General features: G+C 39.7%; 1 protein-coding gene across 1 annotated transcript in view; it reads left to right on the forward strand.

The window, feature by feature from the left end:
- The first annotated feature begins 343 nt into the window (after positions 1 to 343).
- Positions 344 to 24,365, forward strand: part of NFKB1 (nuclear factor kappa B subunit 1) — a 56,868-nt gene continuing 32,846 nt past the window's right edge. Inside the window, exons 1-5 of the mRNA XM_057384134.1 lie at positions 344 to 402; positions 11,457 to 11,506; positions 12,585 to 12,669; positions 20,011 to 20,048; positions 22,387 to 22,485. Coding sequence (XP_057240117.1) covers positions 11,465 to 11,506; positions 12,585 to 12,669; positions 20,011 to 20,048; positions 22,387 to 22,485 — 264 coding nt within the window. The 5' untranslated portion in view covers positions 344 to 402; positions 11,457 to 11,464. The remainder of the gene's footprint in view (positions 403 to 11,456; positions 11,507 to 12,584; positions 12,670 to 20,010; positions 20,049 to 22,386; positions 22,486 to 24,365) is intronic.

The following is a 24,365-nucleotide window of genomic DNA, read 5'->3' on the forward strand; positions in this document are numbered from 1 at the left end:
CTCGCGTGTTYACGCGGTTTCACCCGGGCGGGAGGGCCGGTCCCTGGCACAGGGATTTCGTGGCCAGAGGCTGTGGCGAGCGCTTCCCCGCTCCTTCCCCGCCGCTCGGCGGAGCCCACCCGGGCCGCCCCTCCTCCGGGCCCGCCCCGCCCGCACGGCCTCAGCGCTGCCGGAGCGTCAGCGGGAATTTCCAGCCAGGAAGTGCGGCGGGCCGCGGGCAGGGGCGGAGGCTGCGCAGGCCGGGTGCCCTCGCCGGTGGGGCGGGCGGGAAGGAAGGAAGGAGGGGGAAAGTCCGAGCGGAGCCGGGCCGCGGGCGGCGGCAAGCCGGGTTACATGGCGCGGCGCTGAGGGAGCGCCGGCGGCACAGCGCGACGAGGAGGAGGCGCCGCCAGCCCTGCCACGGTGAGCCCCAGGCGGCCCTGAGCCGCCGCTCGCTGCCTTCTCTCTCTCCTGTCCTCTCTGTGTCGCAGCAGCGGGAGCGGCTCGGSAGCGGGCATTTCGCCGGGCTCGGGCTGCGAGGGGCAAGGCAGCCCCTCGGTTTGCCGCGGGAAGCTGTGCCTGGCGATGTGAGCTCGGCCCGGGCGCGGAGCTGCCGCCGGAGCGCCGGCAGGGATTGCCCTGAGGGAGCGGGCGGGATGCCGGGGACTGCTCTGCTGCCGCTGGGTCACCGCGGCTTCCTGGCGAGGGAAAGGGGCATCCGTGACAGGCTGAAAAGTCAGGTGAAAACAATCTGCGAGCCCGGCTTCTCCCGCTCGCCTAGCGGGTGCTCGTGGGCAAAGGAGGTGCTGCCTTTCTCGCTTTTGGTTTCGAAGGTGGCACACCTACGGCTGAAGCTGAGACACGGCCGGGCTCGGGAATGCAGGTGGTCACCGTGAGGGAGAACGTGGKGTTGACACTGGCGACTCTGGGTGTCCTCGTCTCGGGTGCAGCCTGAGGGTGCCGCAGGCGGTGTTGAAAGGTGCCAAATAGGGTTTCAAAGGTGATTTGGTAGTAAGTGAAACCGAAAAGTTTTCGTCGCGACGAGTAGTATTATTGTACTGGTTGCTCGGTTACATTTGACCTTGRAATCCGAGAATATCGAACGTACCGTCATCACAGTTTTTAATATCTATTGATGCTTTCTGCTTTGATGGTGACTTTGGCAAAGAAGTGCTACTGACTTCTTTTAGGTGAGTGTAAAATGGAGTATTGTTTCTGTGACATGAGCTGTGTGCTGTTGGGCCATTACCATAATGTGTGTACTTCTGTGCAATTTTCATTCAAGTAAGTGTGAGTGCCTGTAAGCATTTRGGGGAGCAAGACTTTGGAGGCAAGGGATCGTCTGCTGCTTTTCAGCTTCCTGTCTTAAAACGTTCAAAAATCTTTGTTTAACATTTTAAAGGAAATACAGATTATTATTGTTATTATTTTTAAAAAAAATTGTTTTAAAGTGCTGATTATATTTGACATATTTTGTGCTTCACAAGTCTTCTTTTTCATTTGCCCTGCTCACAGAGAAAAGTGGATGAATTCTTTGCTCTATCACYTTGTGTCTTACATGCCATGAGGTGCTACACCACCACTGCCAGGTTTACAGAACAGGGTTGAAAATAGAGCACTTCGATTTTGTTGACATCCGGAGTGTCTGTGCTATGTACTGTGTAGTATCAACTTTTGAAATAGTGTTTCAGTCAAAGCACTTTTATTCTTTCGTAAAAGAAATGTAGCTGCCCATTCTAGGAAAGTGTTAACCAAGACGTCATTCTAAGATAGCATCCTGTCTGCAAAGTTTTTGTAATCTACAGAAATGACTACAGTTTATGAGAAAATGAAAGAGAAAAAAAGCAGCCCGTAACCACCCAGAAGTAGATGCTCTGTTCTGCAATCTTCCCTAGCTCAAGAATTTAACTGAACAGTTAGGCTGAAATATTATTGTCAGGATCTGTCACAGAGTGGAGATTTCAAGCAATCTCAGTGCTGAAATCTGTGCAATATCTGTTAAATAACTTAATTTGAAATACTAAACAGAAGGGGAAAAGCTTTTTTCTTTTCACTCTTTGTCCCCTTTGTAAAGAAAGAAATGTCAGTGAGTAATCAAAAAGTGCAATCATTTTCTCATACAAGAAATGAATACATTTTGAGTTAAGGTTGTAAAACAGAACAGCTTTATATCACTTTACAGCGTGTTCTCTGTTTTTATAAAACAGTGTTGTAGCAGATAAACTTCATACCTGTACTTACTTTGTTCGGCAACACCTTGGTAATGTTTTTATACTGTTTATTTTGAAATCAGAGAAGTTTGCTGGATAAAAAGTGTGCTGGAAGAGAGAACAAGGGCATCTCAGAAGAAGGAAAGAGAGTGGAAGGCAGATAGTGGTGTTTTATTTATGCACACCGTTGAAAATTTCCTGCTTTATTTGTTGAAAAGTAGCAGTTCTGATTGTTTCTCTGTTACTATGTATTTTACTTTTTTAAATTAATTTTAATAATAAATTTAAGCTTGCTTTAAAATTTTGCTTTGAGAAACTCAGTAATAAATTTAAATTTACTTTTTTACTTGAGGTGGCATTTTTCCTTGAGGTGGCAGGAATTCCGTAATAGATACCTATAAATAAATACCTCTGACTCATATTTGCTGATTAATATTTTGAGTTGTCTTTTTATCATTGCCTTTTCCAAAATTTTCCCATGCCACTTTCTTGTGAGTACATGCAAACTCCAGAAGTATGTTCAGTTAGGAATTCATATTATTGTGCATATTGCTGTCTCTGGAARGACAGGAACGAAGTTTGAAGGCCTGTGAGTTCTTGCTATCAAAGGTGCTTATAGTGCAAAGTAGATGTTGGTTTTGAGGTTACAAAGGTACAGTGAAAGACAATATAACCTTTCCTAACTTAGAGTTGGCTTTCTGATGTAGGTAGTGTAGCAAAAATTCACCTGTGGTCTTCAGAGATGCTGGTTAATTCTCCTGTGTTTTCACAGATTCCTTCAACCTGTACTTGCTGAAKTATTTTCACCTTTCAGTGCTGTGTTTGCCAATTCTAAATTCAAAAGTATCAGTCTTAAAGAAAATTGTTACTCATTTATRTAAGCAACTAATCAAAACTCTACAGTAAGTTAAAACTCATTTTTTTCAACATGCTGATAGCTTTCCTTTGGTTCTCTGACAAAATAATACAGCTGTTGTAAAAACAGAGAGAGGATAATGAATGTTTCAAGCAGGTAATAAAAAAGCAGTTCCTGGTTTTGGTCACTTTTACCTTTGACATAGGCATTTTAGAAGTGGAAGTTGTAATTTGATGTCCTTTAAATAAGCTGTGAACCTTTTATGAAGTTCTGTGTTGATAAGATCATAATTATGGTTGTCATTAACTGTGCCCTTAGGTCAGTCAGGCACAAAGTTTTCATCTAACTTTGAGCATAGAAATAATTCAGTGAATCTGCTTCAGTTCTTTCATTTGAACATGTATTTTGCTGAAGCACTGTTGACAGTTTCAAAAGTACAGCCTGAAAAGATGTTTCAAGCTATTATAGTCTCAAGGTAAAATCCTTTGTTTAGAATTTAGGTGGAGCTGGCTGATCATGTGTGGGGAGGAAGTTACCTCTGCTACTCTTACCAWTATTTCCCCCTTTCAACTTCTTTGTTCTTTTGAAAAGTGGTGACAGACAGATGCACACTTTTTGTTTTCTCCTTSATTTAAAATACTAAACTGAAATACCCCTGTGTTTCATTGTGTCCTCCAAGGAAACTGTCGACAGGTCGAGAGCAAAGGAGGTCTGAGTTGTGTGGTTTGGGTTTGTCTGGGGTTTTCTGCTTGGGTTTGGCTTTGTTTTTTTTTGTTTCTTTTAAAGATAATATTTCCATCCGCTTAAATGTAGACAGATTTTAACAGAAATGGGGTATAAACAAAGGAAGCAGGTGGGTATTTTGGTCTTACTAGTTTAGCCCAAATGAGTTTTGTTGTGCCATAGGTTACTGTAGAACATTGAAACTGCASGAGCTTTACAATTTCTTCATAAAAAGCAAAAAGATCAGGGTTGGTGAACCGCTTTGCATCTGTAGATTTGAAAACTGGTATGATTGTGATGGTGCTGGACTCATCTCTACCTGTTTGGTTCCTCAGACTGGTGCTATATAATTGATTGTTTTTGTCACGTTACTATTTTGGTGGTTGTTCCAAACCAAAAGGACACTGAGAATCCCTTAGCTCACTTTTGTGATTGTCCTGGTGTCAGCCCTTGCTGTTGTCTGAGCCCACTTTCACCACTGCTGTTCATGGGGTGAGGGACTGKGACTGCAGTAGGAGCCCACTGCCTTTTTGACTCTACCTGGTGATACAGCAARCCATGGGAGAGCTGAACTTCTGCAGTCTTGGCTTTACATGTCACTTGGCTTCTCAGAAACACTGTTCTTCTTCCCATGCCCCCTCTGCCCCTGGAAAAAAAAAATGAAAAAAGAAAAGGTTTGCAGTTTAATATTAATGATTCATTTCACTTAAGGTTTATTAAATGGTGGTGTGTGACTTGTTTAGTCAAAATGTGACTTTGATGGACAACTTTTATATGAACTGGAGATGTTTGTRAAGAACATTCAGTGATTCTTGTTAATCTGGAGGAAAAGTAACAGCAATTTATCATCATAGCCACATTGAACTAAAGTAACATTGGCACCCCAGATGGCTGGAATACAATGKAGTTACTAGAGCAGTTTTTCTGTGTTGAACCTCAGTATTTTTGTATCTCCTTAGCATTATACATGTACCAGAATATGTTTGCCATATATTTAAATATTGTTTGTTCCTTTGGTTTAAGTTGCTTTGAATGTGTTTTAACAAAAACATTCTAACTTTATCCCAACAATATAGTGGGAAAAAACAGTTTATATGTTTATGGCATGATAGTATTTCCTCTTGACATACTAGTTCACTACTTTGATACTTGGGAAAGGAATAAAACAAAAAACTCTGTTTGCAAACATTTAATAGAAATCTTTTAGGTAGTCCAGTTACTCTTTGCCAAGGGAATTTTCTGATGCTATGAATTTTTTTCTTCAGATCTAATACTTACCTGCTATAATACATTTGATTCTAGTTTTCATAAAATAATTCTGCACCCAAAATTCTGATTTAGGGCACCACACTGGTGAAATCTCAAGTACTTGAGATTCATTTAATTTCCTAAATATTCTGTAGTTTTTATATGCTTGTCAAGTAATGCATCTGCTCGTGACTGAAAATACTTGAAAATTTTAAAAATACATAGGCACAACTGCCAGGCCCCACCCAACAGGAAATAATAAGTGAGCTTAATTAGTCACAAGTGGAGGCAATTTGTGTTGTTACATTAGAAAAACAAAGTGTCATTTAGGGTAACATGGAGTTACTGCAGCTGCACAGTGGATGACAAAAAGTCTGCAGAAAAAATTAGAATTTTTGATTAAAATGTCACTCTGCACAAACATTTTCAAACTTTTATACTGAGAAGTTAACCTAAAATAGTTATTGAGGGGTTACATGTCTTTGTAGTACCTGAAGGAATGTGAAAAAATACAACTTCCTTATGCCACTTCTGTGGAAATTGGGTGTTGTTTCCTTAAAACAGCTCCCTACACCCCCAGGTATTGAAGTCATAGTGAGGAGAAGAAATTGTAGTAAACGTTTCAGGATTTAAAGGCAATTTTCAAATCTCTTTCATTATTGAGTTTAAATCCCATCAAAATGACATAGTTGATGGGGTTTCTTGAGTGAATTAGCAATCACTTTTGTGTTTTTTAACATGCTTTTCTTTCCTGTTTGCGCTAAAGACATCTGTGCCAATATCGTGGGTGAAAGCATGCATGATGTTCCCTTAATATTCTAGTTYTATTTACTTTGTGTATTACAGAATACTTTAGCTGTTTATCATCTCTTCCTTTGAATTYGAAGTTTCATGCTCTGGAGCTGAACTTCTGGCATTCTGGGAAGAATAACTGGGTTATTCAATGGAAATGAARTGCTGGTTGAAGTGGAGAGGTGAAAATGCTGTGCATTGGAAGGAGTGGGCAGCATCCTGACTTTGAAGGGGCTGCAGTGCTGAAGGGCTGAGACTAAACATCTTGGAACAGTGTATCTGCTCTGTCAGAGCAGATCGTGCTCTGGCCTGCACCCAAAATCATCTCAGCAGCTCCAAGTCCTGCTTCCAGCCCTGACCCMGCAGCCCAAAGTGTCTGTTGCACAATTCCTTTTCCCAGCATCTCTGTTTGGGAAATGCTGATCTCTGAAAAGATTGTCCCCATAAGGATACAGATTATGTTTTGCAGAGGGTGAAGACTGAGGCTCAAGGATGGATAGCTGCCACTTAAAGTTAAGGAAGCAGCAGCAATTAAAAYACATCGTGGTGTCTGTACAGTACAGCAGTTGCTGTTTCTGTCTCAGTATTTTGTAGCTGCTACAGGAATTAAGAGTATTCAGTGTTGTTCTTRAAAATGTCGTTATCTTTAGTGAGATCATCTGCCATGCTTTATAGCCCTGATGTAGCAAAAATACACTTACAGAATATGAAACACACAAATCTTTGCTTCATTTTCATCCTTATTCCTCTGTGTTTTTAATGAACAGGCTAAGAGCGTAACCACACTGAATTTAATGACTTCCATTCAGTGTCCTGTTAAAGAAGATTATTTTTAACATKTAAATTCCAGCAAAACCCAAGTTAAAGAGCAAAAAAGCACTCCATTAGCAAACTTTTAAGGAAGAATTGTTCTTTCAGCCAGTTGAAGTGTAGTAGTTGAGTATCCCATTGTGAGGCTTGCTTTCTGAATCCCAGCCTTGAAAGGTAAGAACAGGTTGATGGAAAACATAAAGTAAGAAATGGTTTAAATTAATTTCCTTACAGAAGTGCATCCATCAGACTAATTTCAGTTTACAAGTGCAATGAGCTGGATAATGAAGGTCATAATTAATTGGCTGTAGAAAGGTAGTGGGAAGAAGTCCCATTCCAGGATTGTAGGGATTGCATTGGATTGGATACTTGTGTCAAAGACAACAGGTGTTTACCTCATGCTTAAAATTCAGGCTGGAAAATTGAAGAGAAGTAAAGGGAAGGATCTGTACTGATGAAAAACCAGGGAGCTGAAGAAAGTGGGGTAAGGAAATTTGTCTTGCCTTTTAAAGGGTAAACAGACACAGGATGTTGGAGAAAACAGGGAAGAGCTCTGAAATCAAATGATTAAGACAAAGAGAAAGGAGAATTCTTGTTTGTGGATTACAGCATTCCTAMGAGAATTATGTTGTTTCCATTTTAAATGGCTGCTCCCTTTGAAGCTTTAATACAAATATTCATAATACAATAAATCAAGTCATGTTCTTCCAGCTGTGCCTAYTTGTACCTTGTATCATTTGCTTATTGAGGAGGAGCAATGGTGCAAAGTAACCTGCCATTAGGTTTGCTTGGTGGTTTGRTGCAACACAGTCATCTCCTGTATATGTGTACATGTCTTAGTCTTTTTTCTCTTTTTCTGCCTTTTGAAAGCTTTTTCACAACAGCAGTTGACCTGCTGTGAGGAGAAAGGAATATGTATTCATATACACCAGCATACACTCTTAACCCTCACAAGGTACAGTTGTGTAGTTTGGGGCAAATTTATGTTTTCCTGTTGCACTTGGAGCTATATGAAGTTTTTTCACCCACCTGAATTTTCACACTTACAAATACTGTGTATTGAAAGGTCTGGTTTCCTGTGCCCCATTATCTGAAAGACCTGAGACGATCTCCAGGGTGGGGACTACCGTGGTTGATTGTGGTCTGCAGGTGTTGGGATATATTCTTATTGTTGATTTTAGYTGGCAGTACAATTTGTGGGAATTGRAGSTTGTGCAGGAAGCAGGCATGTATAATAACATGAATTTCCACAAAACAATTTAATCTGGTCATCTTCAAATGAGAGGGGTGTCAATCTCTGACCCATAATACAGCTCATGTAATGATAAAATGAACAAAGCTGCTCGAGGTAGATGCTAATCTTACCACTTGGTGCTTATGGGAAAGGTGCTTAGAAACTGGAGCAGTAAGGAAGAGGCCAATTAAAGGTCTCACAGTTAATGCTAGGGTCTATTTTTCTCTGTCTTTTTGGGGTTTTAATCGTGTTAGCAATTCCGTGGATTTGCACCAATTTTCAGGTAAGAGGAAGTGTAGGGCTTTGTTAGCTTAATAAATCCTAACGAAACAAACRTTTTTTTGAAGATAGGGCTCACAGAACATTTTTGGTATTTGTTTGGCTTTGAAGAGGTCAAAACATAGTGAAACTGAGACTGTTTTCAGTCATTCAGAAGGGTTATTTTAAACAGCTGGGTTAATCTTTGTCTAGGCCCTGATAAAGCAATCAAGTGTGAGTTTACATACACAAAGGTGTACGTTTGCACATCTAAATTATAAACTGGCTTAGCATTCAGGCCAGAGGGAATGTCTTTATCCTCTCCCCSAAGCACTGCAGCTGACTTGAACACAAAACATCTCAAGTAAGATCAAGATGTACTTCTGGTGTGAGAGAGATTAATACCTGGTTAGACATTCATTAGTACCTACCTAAAGCCAACCAGGTACTATGTGGATGGTTACTAGGCTGCTTCCAAGTGTAATGTTCATAGAATAATGGAATAGTTTGGGTTGGAAGGGACCTCAATGATCATCTAATCCCAACCCCACTGGGTACCTTGGGTGGGGGTAACCTTCCACTACCATAAGTTGTCCAAATTGCTTAAAGCCCCATCCACCCTGACCTTGAACACTTCCAGGGATGGGGCATCCTCAGCTTCTCTGGGCAGCCTGTCCAGTGTCTCATCACCCTCACAGTGAAGGATCTTCAATCTAAACCCACTCTCTGTCAGTTGAATCCATTCCCCCTTGTCCTATCCCTCCATGTCCTTGTAAAAGATCCCTCTCCAGCTTTCCTGGAGGCTCCCTTCAAGTACTGGAAAGTGCTGGAAGGTCTCCCTGCAGTCTTTTCTTCTCCTGGCTGAGCAATCCCAGTTCTCCCACCCTGTCTGCAGAGAAGAGGTGTCCCCAACCCTATGGGTTATCTTCCTCACCTCTGGAGCTGTTCCAGCAGCGTCAGGTGCTCAGGAACCTCGAGCTGAATGTAGCACTGCTGAGGAGCATCTTTACAGGCTGCTGTTTTGCTGTCATGATGCTGTTCACTGCATCAGCCCAAAAGCCAGAAATTACTGTTTTGAAAATATGAAACTGAAGGACTGATTCAGATCTACATAGGGTTTGGGTTTTTTTCTTCTGTATGGGTTTTAATTTTTGCATCCAAGTGCTTTAAATGAAATGTTYTCAGAAGTGATGCCTCTGTGCTGTTGGAAAGTCACAGGTGTGAGGACACCAGTTTTCTCCTGCAGAAGAGGCAAAATATACATTTGGCAAAAAGGCAAGTGGGCAGATGCCATTCATGTYAGCTCCTCAGAATATTTTATTTTTCTGAACAAGCACATTTGCCATGTCATCCTGAAACTTCAGGATTTTGGAACACAATTTTGCATATGTGACTCATGGAGTAGTAAGTGTTTAAATATGAGAGATCACAAAACAAGACTTTTAGGACCAGTTTTCATTGTTTGTACAGAAGAAACCTGGCATTTGCACTCACAGTTACATAATCAGGATGTAACAAGAGGGTGGGTATTTTCTGACACTTTGTAAAAAAAGTTGGCTAATGAGATTTTCAGATGGTTTTTAATATCTATATTTTTCACTAAGGAGTGTTTGACTAAAAATGTTGCAACTTATTTCAGTGATTTAAGTAACTTGATAGTTGGTGAGAATGTTATTTATATTCTTTCTATGAAGCAGAAGTCAAATAAAAGCATCTTAGTAAAGTTTGATGCATCCTGAAGGTTTTGATATGCCTTGTATGTTGACTTTTTCTATAAAGATGAATAATAACAATGGCAARTGGTTGATGAAAACAATGCTTTGCAGGATGTGTCTGTGAGATAGTGTGATTGACTGGTACCTTTTATCTTGCTGAAATTGTGTTGTATTAGGTGATGTACAAAATCGGTGACACTGGCTGCTTATTGTATCTGTTACTAATTTTTGGCTGAAATCTTATGACCAGTTATTTGATATTTGCATAACTGTTGCAAATAAACATTGCTCAGTAAATATTTCTAGAATTGATTTATGGTCAGGTGTGTGCTTCTTTTTCTAGGTTAAAAATCAGCTTTATCCACATGAACCTCTTTTTCATTTAAGTGATCTGCGTATTACGTGTCTCCTATTTCTCCATTTTCATTTTTTTACATTTTCTGCTTTGTGGGAAATGGGTGATTATATGTTGTCTTTGGAGCTTGTTAACAATATTGCTGGGCCTCCATCAAAGTGAAGTGCCCAAGTATTCCAATTCTCCTTTTGGTTCTTGCCTTTCTAGTTTCTGTAGAAGGTRCTTGGTGACTCAGTTTTTCTTTAATGATTTRCTGATCCCTTGCACCTCTCTTTGGYAGGGCAGTAGGTTTTCACAGTTCTCTCTCCTTTGCTGGCAAACATGCCTCATGTTCATTGGGGTGGAATATGAGGGCCAGTGACGTGTTTCTGCCTTCTATTAGTTGTTAACTTTATTTAGTGCCTGTTGCACACAGACACGGGTCTCTTGCAATAGTCATACTGTAATTTTCAGATATTCCCTTGGGGAGCTTTATTTAGCGATATCTGCATAGGTGCAATTGTAGTTGTTTCAGGAACTACACTAATATTTTCTAATACACTTTATACATTCCTGAGAAAATTCACAGGGTCTCTTACTGGCCTGCTACTGGTCCCTGTAAAACTAAGCAAAGCTGAACCTTTCCAGTGTCCAACATTCTACAGGCAGACCTGTGGGACAGAGTTACATATGCTGTGCATCCATAGTTATCATTGTCAGCATGGAGTTGTTGTGGTTGGTAAGCACTTCTGGACCCCTGGAAATAAAGGTGCCCAAAATTAGTCAATAATTGACTCCTGGTTTTATTTATAAAAAAAAWTTTWAAAATACTGCCTGTTCTTTCTTGGGCGTCTTTATTTGCRTTTAGTAATACTTCACAAGAAAACTGTTAGGGTTCCTTCATGAATGGCCATAATGTTCTTTTTATTATGTAATAATGTATAAAARTGAATAGTCTATTCATTTCTATGATAATAATTTTACCTAAAGTCTAATGGCGGAATAGTCAGAGAAAAGACAGAAAAATTCCTGATTTTAAGAAATTTTAACTTCTGGACTTTGTAATTTTTAATTTCTTGGCAGTAGGCAATGGAAAATCCTTACTRTAGCCTATCCTGTCCTTACATTATCCTTTCCAAATACTGAGGAATTTTTAAAGTATTTTAGAAGTCTTTAATGTTATGAGTAAAATAAAAAGTGTCAGAGATGGGGCTTTTATCTCTGAACATTTTCCAGGCTTCTGTATTGCTGTACGTTGGAAAAAAATGGGAGTTCTAATCATGTTTTTGTGTTTCAGGACTTAAAATGGCAGAAGATTCCTATATTATGGGAGTATCTGATCCCCAAGTAAGTGAGCTTCTGTGTTTTCAGTATCCCTGTATCCTCTCCTAGCTTTCTGTTTAGGCTTTCTCTGATGTTGTCCTGTCATTTCCTAGGCTTAACATGGACACAGAAAAGCATTCTGCATTGGCAGAAATTGGGTTTTTTTCCCTAAGGTGGTTTTTCTGTGACSTGTAAAGTGCCTTGCCACTGGTTAAATGGCTGAAAGAAGTGGGAAAGCTGGGCCTGCTGAATTAAGCAGTTGAAAAAAAACTTTATTTTTGTGCCCTGCATGCCTGTGACRCTTGTTCTCAAATTTCTTCTATGATGGACATTGGACTCGTCCTGAAAATAAAGTCCCTTATGCCCTAAAAGGCCCTTTTGTGTAATTTTTGGTAATGTTTGCATTGACATTGAAGATAAAGTGTTTCTTCACTCACACAGATCTGTAAACCTAGCTCTTCAGGAGCTCTTCCTGATTTTCTTAGACAATTTCATAAACTATTTGAACTGTGAGTGGTACTTGGGTGAAAAGTTCAAATGAAGAGCAAGTCATTTCTACTTGCCTTAATTTTCAAATAGCAACTATTTTCTCCTTTATGCTTCCTCCACTTTGGAAGAAGATAGATTTATATAYCTGACAACAATTACAGTAAGTTAAGACATGTCAGTGTTGTTGTATTAGAGTTTGTAAATATATTTAAATAAGGAATGTAGTCTGGTAGGGTTTAATCAGAAAAGTGCAAATGAAAATGCACAGGTTTGTGGCAAGGCCTTGGGCAAGACATCTCGGGTCAGATTTTCAGAGTTTACTGTATAAGCCCTTTAGATGTGTAATTGTTAGTGCACATAAGCAAAATGKGTGTTTAGAAACTGTGCTGAGGTTGGTGCGGTCTCGTGATTCTGGTGAAACTTGGGTCAGTGCTGTCAGCTCTGCTTGCACTGCGGTTGCCAGCAAAAATAAAATGGCTATAAAATGTTCATGCCATTCAGCAAGGTGTTTGCAGTCTCAATRTTTGCAGAGAACTCTGAAATTCTTTGCTGATAGATGTTTAATGCAACTATGTRTATATGTAATAATGAAGGGTGTCTTTTCTTTCAATAGATATTTGCAGTGGATCAGTTCATGGGAATGAATGCATTATTTAATAGCACAAATTACATCACTTCAGACTTACCACTACGAACAGGTAGGAGCCCTTACTGTTTGATGTCCTGCTGTTTCTTCCTGTTTGTTTCTTTTGAAAAGTTCTTTGCAGAGGCGTTTTTTTGTTTACTCACTTGCATTTTGTAATACTAGATTGCAAAGTTGTCAACCAGATTTTTTTATTACATCTTTTTGCATCTCTTTCTTCTTACCCTCATGAAACTTTCAGCAACGAGGCAWATCTGATTTTCTTGTGGCTGGTACAGAAACTGAAAGTTTCAACCGTCTCCTAGGTGAAACCAGGACAGGGACAAAGAGCCTTGAGTGACCCCATTTTATTAATTATTTTGCTGGGGATTTTTTCTAAACTTGCACCTTCAGTGAGCTACGTGTTTGTATTGCCAGTTTGCAGATTGCAACGTGTACTTCTCCTTTTGAATGGTATTTCATTTGTTGTAGTAGTTCTTMAGGTGCTTGTTTTTCACTCATAAAATGTAGAGAATATTAACTTTCTGTACCATTCGAATCTGTTTTTCCTTCTCTGTACTTCTCTGTTTCCTGTGAAGTGGCAGTGTGGTGTTCGAAGCACCTGACAGTTTCCTGAATAATAACGCTAGTTTGAAAGTTCAGACAAATTTTGCAACAAACCACTGAAAATCAGCAAGTAGTATTCTGCAGAGGTCTGATAAGCAATTCTTACAGTATGCTTCCAGAACAGTATGAGCAAATACAAGTCTGCTACAACTCAGTCTGTATTAGCTGCTTGATCAGCCTGGGTCTGGTTTTGCTTATTGAGTTCTTTATAAATATTACTTCTTGCATGATTTTGGAAAACTCTTTTTTCCTGCTTAATCTGTTAGAACATCTAATATGAATGGAAGAAGGAAATAAAATTTTACYTAAACTTAGGAGGTTTTTCTCTATATATAGCTCCAATATAACTATTCATGTCTTCTACCATGACAGTTTTCTCTTATTAACCTTTTTGACTGTTGTAGCAGGATGTAGCTGGTATCTTATGTATTGCAAATTACTTTCTTTGGTTGAAAGTGCAAACCACTTCTGGTTGCARTATTTGATTCACTTGGCAGCAGAGAAGGTGTAAAGGGTAAAATGAAATAAGCATTTCGTGTTTCCCTTCRTAGGTAAAATTCCACCCTAAAGTAACAATAAATGCTGGTTTTAAAATAAAAATTAAAGCATGCTTGCTGTTTTAGTGTTTCCTTGTTTAAACCATTCTTGTTTCTTGAARGAGTAGTAGGAAGAAAGGATCGAAACACATGGTACAGATAATTTTGTTTCAAGATAAAATGTTCTGATGAGCAAAACTCTTGACAAATATGCAAAAACATCCAGCAAATTAATGTTGCAATCAGTTGTTTGCAGTGTATTTTTGTTAAGGCAGATAAGTAAGATTCATCAGTGTAGGATTAAAGGGYTTGTGCATTGTATACCAGTGGGTTTTTTTCTCCCAGTTTCTGTTGAACAAATAAGGTTATTGAAWTTTCCCTGTAATGAGCTCTTTTACATGTACCTTTTGAACTTACATTGTAGTCCTTATGCCAGACTAATTCCACACAACTCATTCAAATATATRAAGTTCATTTTCAGATAAGTGTGTCCTGTTTAAAGTAGAAAACAATAAATTCTCAAAATCATATCAGGGAGTCAAGGATTCATTGAGTTCTGCAGCCCCAGAAAACTCTTACTGAGCTAAGTCTAGCTCTGTCCTTAATTTGCAAAATTGCTTAGGAAAAGGCCTTTTTTTTAATAAGCACCACTGCTGTTGTCTACTACTGCACTACAGGTGATRTGTTCCTTATGCACAAAATGGGATTCAGTAAAGGATCCTGGATTTCAGGTTATCACAATCAAAAAGTTARTCATAAGATTTAGAAAAAGGTTGATTGTTTCAAGAGCATCTGATGATGCTGCGGTCTGTTTGATTCTTGCACAGTATTCCAATAACTCTTCTTTCCTTCCCTGCTTGAAATGGTGCTGCGTTGTTGCTATGGACTAGCTCTTCAGTTATAAGTTAATATAATAATTTTTATATTCTACTCTAATGGTTTTCAAGCAGGAACTAATTTCTTTCTACACAGCAAGGTCARTTAAAAAATCCTTCTGGGATTTTCCAAAAGTACTTCCAGCTGAGATATGGAGAGAGTGAAATAAAYGTTCTGAAAAGGATTTTTCTCTAGGAAAGTTGGATGATTAAAGCAGAAAKAACCACAGACATTAATTGTTSCTCATTATTTGGTTGGGGTGCATATATCTGTCAGTCTGTRCAGCCATAAATGCCCAATGTCAGACCTGTTACACTGACAGACAGGTTTAATGTATAACCATGGATWGCCACATCGTGCCAGTATGGCTGATTCCAAATAACTGGGGAATTTGGGGACTTTCTGTTGATAGATATTCTGCTGTTACATTRATGTTTACAGTAACAGTAACCTTTGAGATGTTGGGTCACGGATTTTTTCAACATCATTGTCTGCACTCGAGTGTCTTTGCTTGCTTTTTTTTTCTCTCTCATGTATGTCAGTTTTAAATAAAAAWTAGGCTCTTTTGTTACTTTGTCTCTAAAGCTGTAGTAGTTATGTGGTTCAAGTTCTACCAGCAGCAAAGGCAGTTCCTCATGAAGTCAGCGTCTTCCTTGGCTTCCTGGGAAGTATCCTGCTTTTGGTTAGGTACTGATCCTCAGTGGTATTGGGGATGGAGGAAGCATTACCCACAGCAGGTRTTTAGGCAGAGTAAAAGCACATGCACATCAGTGGGATGTGCACTGTGTAGTGGAGAAACAAAGTGATATCTTAGGTTGGAGAGGAAATAAGCAGAGCTCTGAGCAAAACAGAGCTAACAGAGACAATTTTGGATGTTCCTTACTCCTCCTGATGATCCAAGGCCATTACAGGCCTATAATCTKTGCCAGTTAGGGGTGGGTTTGGGAATTGTGTCGTTGTTTTGGATTCTAGAGGCTTTGGTCTAACTAGTTCTTGGCATTAAGGGGTTGTGTTTTTAAAACTTTGAAGTTGAATCAGGGCCATCAGGAGCTAAACAGTRTTGCCTGGAGGCCTCTAAAATTAATTTTCTGATTTTTCTTTAACCTCTTCTGTCCAACCTGTGTGAAGAAATAGGAAGGGCATAGAGAGAAAAAGAAGGCACTTAAAAAAAACTTCWTTGTATATTTTTTCAGGAAGAAATAACGTTAGAGGTTCAAGGAAGCCAGACCATCACCAGAAATGAGATGGGTGTTCATTTTCCCAATTCCAGAGCAGTGGCCCTAATCCTCAGGAGCTTGGGCAGGCTTGGATACTTTTTCTGGTGTTCTTTCTAGATCTTCTGTGCTTGTGTTTTGATGGGTGAAGTGAGGGAAGAAGTTAAGCAAAGYCCCATGTGCTGCTTGCTTTAAAACATCTCGCTGTGGACACTGAAGAGCTGGGATTTGAGTGAGCATTCCTGTGTAGGGGAACCCCTGAAGGGGAGGACATGCAAACCCTACAGCTGGCTTTCAGGAAGGATGAGGAACCAGATCTGCAGAATCAGCTTTTAGCAGYGAGGTACCACTGCCAGGATGGACACCAGAGGGTTGATGTGGGATTTACCAATCCAAACCTAGAGGCTATGAGCGTTTCCATTTACTGGGGTGAGGTGCCTGTTCAGAGGGACCCACCAACAGAGAGAATGTGAGGGATAAGACTTGTCCACAGGTTTTTGCAGGTTAAGTGGAATTGTTTTAGGAATGCTGTTAGATATGGGATSCCACTAGTCCGTCATAGCTACCAGGCTTGCAGGGATATCCCACCGATCTCAGATATCTGTTTTTCCTTGACTTCACTGTGGCGGGAAAGAGGAATCAAGAGGGAACCTAAGATGGGTGCTCCTTTGGACGTGTGTGTAGGGCGAGGCCTGTCAAGACGAAAAAAGAATTTAAGTGGTGGGAGTGTCAAGAGGCAGGAGTGCCTCTGACTCAGGCAGGAAGGGAAATGAAGAAATCAGCAGTTGAAGAAGACGTGGGGAAGTGGGACTGTGACTCAGACTGGAGYGGGACGCGGGTCGGTCTGTGGCAGCCGGGGTGAGATGACAGAAGAAGCCCTGCAGTGTGGCCAGGGTGTGGCAGTCTGTCCCAAAGTCCCTCCAGGCTGCAGGACTGCCTGTTGGATTTGCAGTTCTTGGCCTCCCAGCTGGAGCAGAAGGTGAGGAGCACTGCTGTCAAAACCTTGCTCTTGGCAGCCATGAGAGCCATCCCTGTGCGGGGGCAGCTCCACAACTGTGTCCTTCGGCCTCTGTAGGGCAAAAGTGGAACATAAGCTATGCATTCAGTAATATTCCTTCTTTTGGCTGTTTAACATTTAAAAGGGGGTTGCTCGTTAAATGAGAACTTGAAGCAAGCATCTTCCAGGCTGGAACAAAGGATCATCACATATCTYGTCAGTATTAGCTCCTCTTACAAGGTGTTCATTTTCAGGTTCCTTCTCTTTTTCTGCTTGGACCAGATGTGCCTACTAATAGAAACAAAATACCAAAAAAACTTCCATCTGCAAAACACTAGATGTGTTTTCTTTTCACTGTGGAAACATATCAGAGAAAGAAGGACCCACAAACAGCCAATGTTAGGTTGTGTAACRTGCCTCTGGGAAGTATTCAGAGTTCAGTGGAAACAGCTACTTGAGACCTTTCTTTAAGTAAAATCCTTTTTATAATCAAAATATTAAGCCATTTATGCCTGGATGTTTTCTTGAACATTGTTGCTTTATTTTTAAGTAGCATTTCAGATGTCTTCAAGTGCTTTGCATTGGAATGCCTTCTCTGTAGTGTTATTTGGGACAGACAACTACTTAGTCACTATTAAAAAAGAAAACTTTTAAAAAATCTTTAGTCTTAGAACCCAAAGTTTAAAACAGGACCTCAAAAAACTATGTTTTAAATACACTATTATATGATTTATATGATGTTGGTTAATGATAACAGACATCTAATTTGGCTTTGTTCATTTACACTACATTTTTTTGCATTTTTCTAGACTTAGTATGTAAGACATTTGGATTTTTTTATCAGCATATTTGTATGCTTTTTATAAGCTTTTTTTTTTTCCCAAGGGACCAGAATAACCACAGTCCTAAGTTTTTCAGTTTTCCCAAGTTTTCACAAGTGCCACGCAAGGTCAAAGCGTTTCAGTGGTGTGAAGCATTTTCCCTTAGTTTTCCAATGTGCCAAGACAGTGTATATCCTKCTCCTTAGGAGTTTGAATTTCCTTGTGCTGAGGAAAAGTTGGAACTTTTTCGGGTCTGCTTCAACCTGGGGGACTTCTGCAGCCGCTTAGCGATTGGTTTAGAACACTTTCTTTTCTGGCTGATGTTTGAGAGAAGGCAATAGTATTTTGTGCTAACCCAACACGAATGCCTTGAAAATGAATTCCTAAGAGAACAGCCAAAGAACAAGTACTTGGCAGATCATGCCCTGGAGGCTTGGTTGAAAGTTGGGCTACACGCAGTTGGATTTCAGGTGTATTATTTCTGCCAATGCCCAGAAAATACATGGGTTTGGATTGTTAAAGTATAAATTTTCAGGTGCCTAAAGCATGAGGAGGGTTAGAGTTCTGTGAAGAGAGGTCTTAAATTTAAGTGCTGATATATTGCTTAAACCCAACTCAGTTCATCTTGGCTCTGTATGTTACAGAACAAAAATTGAAACACAAGCCAAAGCTAAATATTACTCTACATCTTTTAATGTTTCTGAAGTCCAAGCCRTTCTTCATGCTTTGTAATGTAAGATGATGTATACATGATCTTGAGGCAATTGTTTCTCATTACTTCAAGTAAGACTGTTTACTTTTTCAAAGAAAAATACAATTGATGGACTTGGGAAATAAATTATCTTTAAATGTGAAATTGTTGTGACATTTGCAATGTAGCTTTGGCATGAAGTTAGTTCAGTTGCTAAGTCAGCTAACTGCAGCAGCAGAATACTAATTTCATCTACTGTGTATTTATTAAAACTTCCATGTTGAGAGAAGCTTGTTCAGTTAAGACCTGTGCTGACCAAAGACACAAAAGTTTATTTCATGAAAATGAAATTGTATTRAGGAGCTGAGGATGCATGTGGTCATACTGCATCACTGGCTCTGGCTTGTCTGCCTCAGAGTTTCATGTCCCAGAGAGCTTGCTTGTTATTCTTTAGCATTAATACCTTTGAGAGAGTAGTAGTGATGATACAGAATTCCAACAGGAATGTGGCTGGAAAAATACTATGTGGGTATTCACATTTGGGGTCTGCTTTGAAAACAACTGGGCTTTTAGCACACAAAAACAACTGGTCTTTTAGATCTGAAATGCAGATCTTCTTGGCAAGAGACGAGGAAGAAATCACAGCTCTTGGAACTTTGCTTTTGAGACTCAGGAGGGGTTTGCATTTTAAGAGATATTTCACAGACATCCACCCAGAGAGCTTTCCTTCTTGATGTAAATAATCTAAATGATCAGAGTTGGATCTAAACTTCGATCGGATGATGAATTCTTAACTCTAGTAGCATTGGATTTAGGGTCTGCTCAAAAACTATTTAAACTGGTGAATTTTATATGCGGTTTATAGTATGAAGCTAGCCACTGTATGAGACTGAAAGTTTAATCAAGCCTCCTTAAAAGACATGGGTAGAATTTTAGTAGAACATAGTCCTATGTTCTGGCACCATGCTCAAGATGGATCTCAATACAGAGTCTGTATTGGTAGTCAAATTGAGTTTATTCAGTGTTTTTAGAGGCCCAGCAGAACACTGTATTTAAACGTGAATCTGAAATTATTAAAAGAATGTAAATTGTTTCACCTTCTCAATGCCAGGATTTTTTTTAAGCAGTTCTGACTGTTGGGGCATGTTGAGACAGCTTGAATTCCTGCTGTATTCCCATGCCTCAGAACTTCCCATTGGCTGTCTCTTGACTTTCAAAAACATCTGTTCAGTAGGAAGCCCTAGGGCCAAAAACTGTTGAGTATAGTCTGTAGAGCCCAAGGGGTTTAAATACAAAAGGTAACCTTAGCTCAAGAAGYCAGACTGCTTGTCAGTGGCAAGGGAAGGATCCTGTTCTTATTCACCATTGCAAGTTTTGACTGAGTGATCAGATGCCCATTTAGGCCCTCTGAGCTAAAATTAACTTTTTTGAGTTAATCCTCCTCTTGTTATTCCACTGGTCTTTAGTTGGAAATGACAGACTGTCAAGTGATTAAATAATTTATTGAAATTCAAGTTCTGAAGAGACTTAGATGCTTTCAAAAACTTTATCTCAAGTCATTCAAGGACATAATCTTACCCCTACAACTTACATGTTATAGTGATAAGAAATATAATTTCTATTAATACTTTTCTTTCTTTCATTTATATTAGCAGATGGACCATATCTTCAAATCATAGAGCAGCCAAAACAGGTAAGAACGAGACTACATTTTGAAAATGTCTTAGGTAGCTGTATTATTACATTCAGCTTTGAATGAACTTACAATTTAAATAAAAAAAAAAAGTACAGAAAAGGCTGAACTCTCAGAACAAATGTGGCACTTGAACATGAGCAGTTTTAACTTTTACTTTTCTAGTTAAATCATTTCCTGTTTTGTTCTGTTTTCATCTTTGTCTCTCCCTGGAAGTGTCATAATACCAAAAACCCTAAGGGTTTTAAAAACRTGTCTTGCTAAGTATAGACTCTTCATCTTAGAAGTGACTGTTACAGTACCCCAGTATTTGGAAATATAAATTAGTAGATCAAACATGGAAGATTTTTAGGATWTGTTTCATAGCTTTTGAAACACAAGAAGTTAAAGATAAAAGCATTMAATTCCCAAGTTACAGGAACTTTTGGCTTTGTGTTTTGTCATAAGGAAATGCAGTTGTCCTTTGAGATTCTTTTCTTGTTATGGTTGTTTTGAATACTCCAAGAAAAATGAAAGAAAGTATTTGAATGTAACTTTTTCTCTGCTATGTAGCAAACACTGACCTATGCTTCTCTGACAGTGGAGAAATCATTGCAATGCATTAGTTTTCATGCCACTGATGTACAAAGTATTGCTGGGTAAAGATTGCCCTGGAGTGTGCCTGGGTATTGCTCCCCTTTAGTTGGTGGCACCAGCAATTACAGGGATTTCTCCTGTGTGGTATGGAGGTGCCTTTCCTGTCTGTCCCAGTGAATTTCATAAAATCCTACCTTATAGAGCTGTTCAGTAAACAGGGGAAGACAGTGGCTAAAAGYTGTCCCATCCTCCTCTTGGTCTTCTGCCAAAGCATTCTGCAGCCCAGYCTCCCTGGCCAGGAGGCAGTGGAGWGCACTGGTTTCAATCACACACCAAAGATATTTTTGTGCTTGAGCATCCCTCCAGGAGTAAGACTCTTCATCACAGTCCTGAGTGAAACAGCAGTGTACTGTGAACTCCTGGCAGAATGTGCTGCCTCTTYTTGGTTGTTTTAGTTCATCCCAAATCAGGCCGTGTCCACGCACGGTGGGGCCTGCAGTGCACAGTTCATGAGGAGAAATTATGTTTACATGTATGGCTTCTCAGCAACTGGCTCTTCTTGTGCAGTACCTGTGCAGCAAGCTGGGCAGGGATTCAACAGGGTGATGAGGGACTCTCCATCAGCAGAGTGATGAGTCCTGACTGCAGAGCCTGCRTTGCATTTTGGGCAGCCTGAGTTCAAGCTCATCATATCTGGGCACTTCGTGCACAGTACACAAGGTCAGGTCACTCAGTTCACCTTAGGAAGGCAATTGGTCAGTATCTGAATAAAAGKCAGATCTTTACCTTTGTCTAGGAAACAAGTTCTTAGCATGAAAAGGCTTTAGTGAGATAGGTATTGAAGCTGCTGCTTACAGAGTAATTTTAAGGTATGGTGTTTGCTTTCAGCTAATACAGACTCGAAATTCAGAGTTGTCAACACTAGAAAGAAGCTGAATGATCCTTGAGAAAGGCTACAACACTAACTGGTTCTATTTGCGCAGACACTGAGAGTTCTGTATGAGATGAGGATTTTGCCAGAAATTGTGCACTGGAGAGTAGGTCTGAAAATAAAATTGGGGACCACATGAAATATATTGTTAAGTAGAGTTATTACCAGGTATTTTTTGCTTAAGAGTTGTATGTTCCGTGCCTTATAGATGACTGTATAAAATGAAGGGGATGTTCATCATGGAATCATGGAGAGCTGTGCCCTGGACTGGTTGTCAATATGTGGCTGTCCTCTAAAATACATTCAGATGTCTATTTATGTAGCTGAGATGAAAACTAGCAGAGTCGCCTGTAGCTTTTGTGCTGTTTCTGGATTTTACTCGGACATACAGCTTTCATAYGGTTTTCCCCAAAGGAGGAAGTGTTTCTGTTTCACCCCTGTTCTTTCCTTTATGATGCTTTGAACTTCCTTATTATTTGCTTCAATTTAGTCTAGCTAGYAGCAATCTTGGGAGAGAGTATCTGCTCTGGCATTCTTTACATGTTAATTTTTTTCTATTTTAAGAGTATAAATAGATCTCTGTTTCAAAATATCTTCACTTAAAGAAAAAAATGAGGTTGCTGCTGCGTGTTAAAGTGCAAATAGAACAGTTTCTCCATGGCTACAGTTCAGTGGTGCTTTGTTAATCAGCGCTCAACATTTCAGGGGTGAACAATTGTAACTTTTCCATTTGGGCACGTCTTGTTTGYATGTGTGCATGTTCATGTTTATGTGTGCAATTTCTCCTTTGGTTTTGTTTCTGAACAAGTTTCTTTTCCTTTATTTCCACAGAGGGGATTTCGTTTCCGATACGTATGTGAAGGGCCTTCACACGGTGGGCTTCCTGGTGCWTCTAGTGAAAAGAACAAAAAATCATACCCTCAGGTCAAAGTAAGGACATAAAGCATTAATTCTGTCAATGCAAGTATCACCAAATGTGTGTGTGTAGGACCTTACTGCATAGCAACATAAATCGCTATGAAAGTTGCTCAGACTTTCAATCCCAATTTTTGAAGCGTAATTGATTTTGAAAATAAAGTTGTCTTCAGATGTGTGTGATTATTTTGCCACCATTTTTATCTGCCAGCAGTGGAGCAGTAACTTACCTGCACCTACCACCTCGCTACTGTTAGGCAGACTAGTGGAGCTCTTCCTTAAGGTGCAGTTATAGCAAGGCCTGAGCTGCTTAATTGCTCCATTCCTATAGCAAAGGATGAGGCTGCTCCATCGTTCCTCTTCACTCTAGGGTGCTGTTTACCATATTTTCCTTTCTTTTCTGTTCATTATCCTATATCTCTGGGGTACTCTATYCTTAAGAATTATTCAGTATCTCTGGGGTACTCCATTCTTAAGAATTTAATTCCTTTGAAGTCAACATAGAACTTCTCATTTTAACAGGAACAGTGTTATGCTCAGGTGTTCACTGAACTTTTTTGGTGAGGTTTTGTTTTCCCCCCTGGAAAAAAATTTTAATATGTTAATCAAAAGAATGTTCTATGGAGGTTTGAAAARTGAAGTATGCAGATTTGAAAAGTGATTAATAGTTCTGGGATTGAAGGACTGTATTTGCCTATGGCTCTTGCAGCATTTTTTTTCTGTGAAAGTCTGGAAAAGCTACACTGTGTCTTTTCAGTATTTTTTAAACTTAAATGCAAACCTCGGTCTTGCTATTGTGTTAGGTCTTTGAACCATGGCATTGCAGATTCTCATGAGGAGCAGGGTTAATGTATTCTAATGCTGGTGGTGTTTCTTAATATATTCTAATTCTGGTGTTCTCTTACTCCTTTATGGGGAAAGAAGGGGAGGGAAGAGTGGCAAGCAGTAAACCTCTGCCTTGGTGTGTGCCACACCTCTTTGTTCTCAGTGTGYGAGTATCTTGTCCGCAGTTCTTGGGAAAGGCTGGAGTTGGAACAGTTGCATCTGCTAATGAATCAGTAGAAGCATAACGTAATGGAAAATAATCAGTGCTGGCTGAGGTAGCCTGGGCTATTAGTCTTGTGAATTGAGAAGAAGCTGGGAAAGCTGATTTCATGTAGCCTTGCAAAACTCCTATGAAAARTTACTAGCCCGGGCAAATTATCTGCTTGCTTTTCTCTTTCCTGTTTTGACAGTAATGATGAACCAGGGAATGAAATTGCGCTGGTATCTTCAGATATAAATCATATACTTCAGTTGACCCAGATCTTTGCATTCCAATCCAATCTGTAATGATAATACTACAAGATTCTGTGTAAAGGTGTCATAGGTCACATAATAGCATGACAAGGAATTATACAGGAAATGAAATTTCTCTTTGAGTAAAAYAGAAAGCAGAATGTTCTTTGGCTTTCCATCAAACCTTCTAATTTCATTGATCATCAGTTTTTAGTTTCATCTAGAGCTTACACACACACAACCCTTCCCYGTTCCCCCAACAATCCTACTGTGTGCATCTGGGGTTTTTTTCTAGTACAAATCCCCACATGGCAACACCTGCTGGGAGAGGCTGGCAAGGGAACACAAGTAAATTCCTCAAGGCCATTGCTTGTTAGTGCCTGTTCTTGATTCAAGTGGTGCCAGTAAAGACCAGAAGTGTTTCACACCTTTTCCTGTAAGTCTCTTCTGTGTTTTGTCAGAACTGAAGGGAACACAATTGAAGATGGCAATTTTTTGTTGCGTTGTTTTTTTTTTTGTTTTGATTTGATTTGTTTATTATTTGTCTCTGCTTGGTTCTTTTTTTGCTCGTGTTCCAATGTTTTTGTCATAAAACCTACATTAGCTGATCACAGTGC

The sequence above is a fragment of the Malurus melanocephalus genome, unplaced genomic scaffold, assembly GCF_030028575.1.
Source record: "Malurus melanocephalus ecotype Western Australia unplaced genomic scaffold, MMel_1.1 scaffold_688, whole genome shotgun sequence".
NCBI lineage: Eukaryota > Metazoa > Chordata > Aves > Passeriformes > Maluridae > Malurus > Malurus melanocephalus.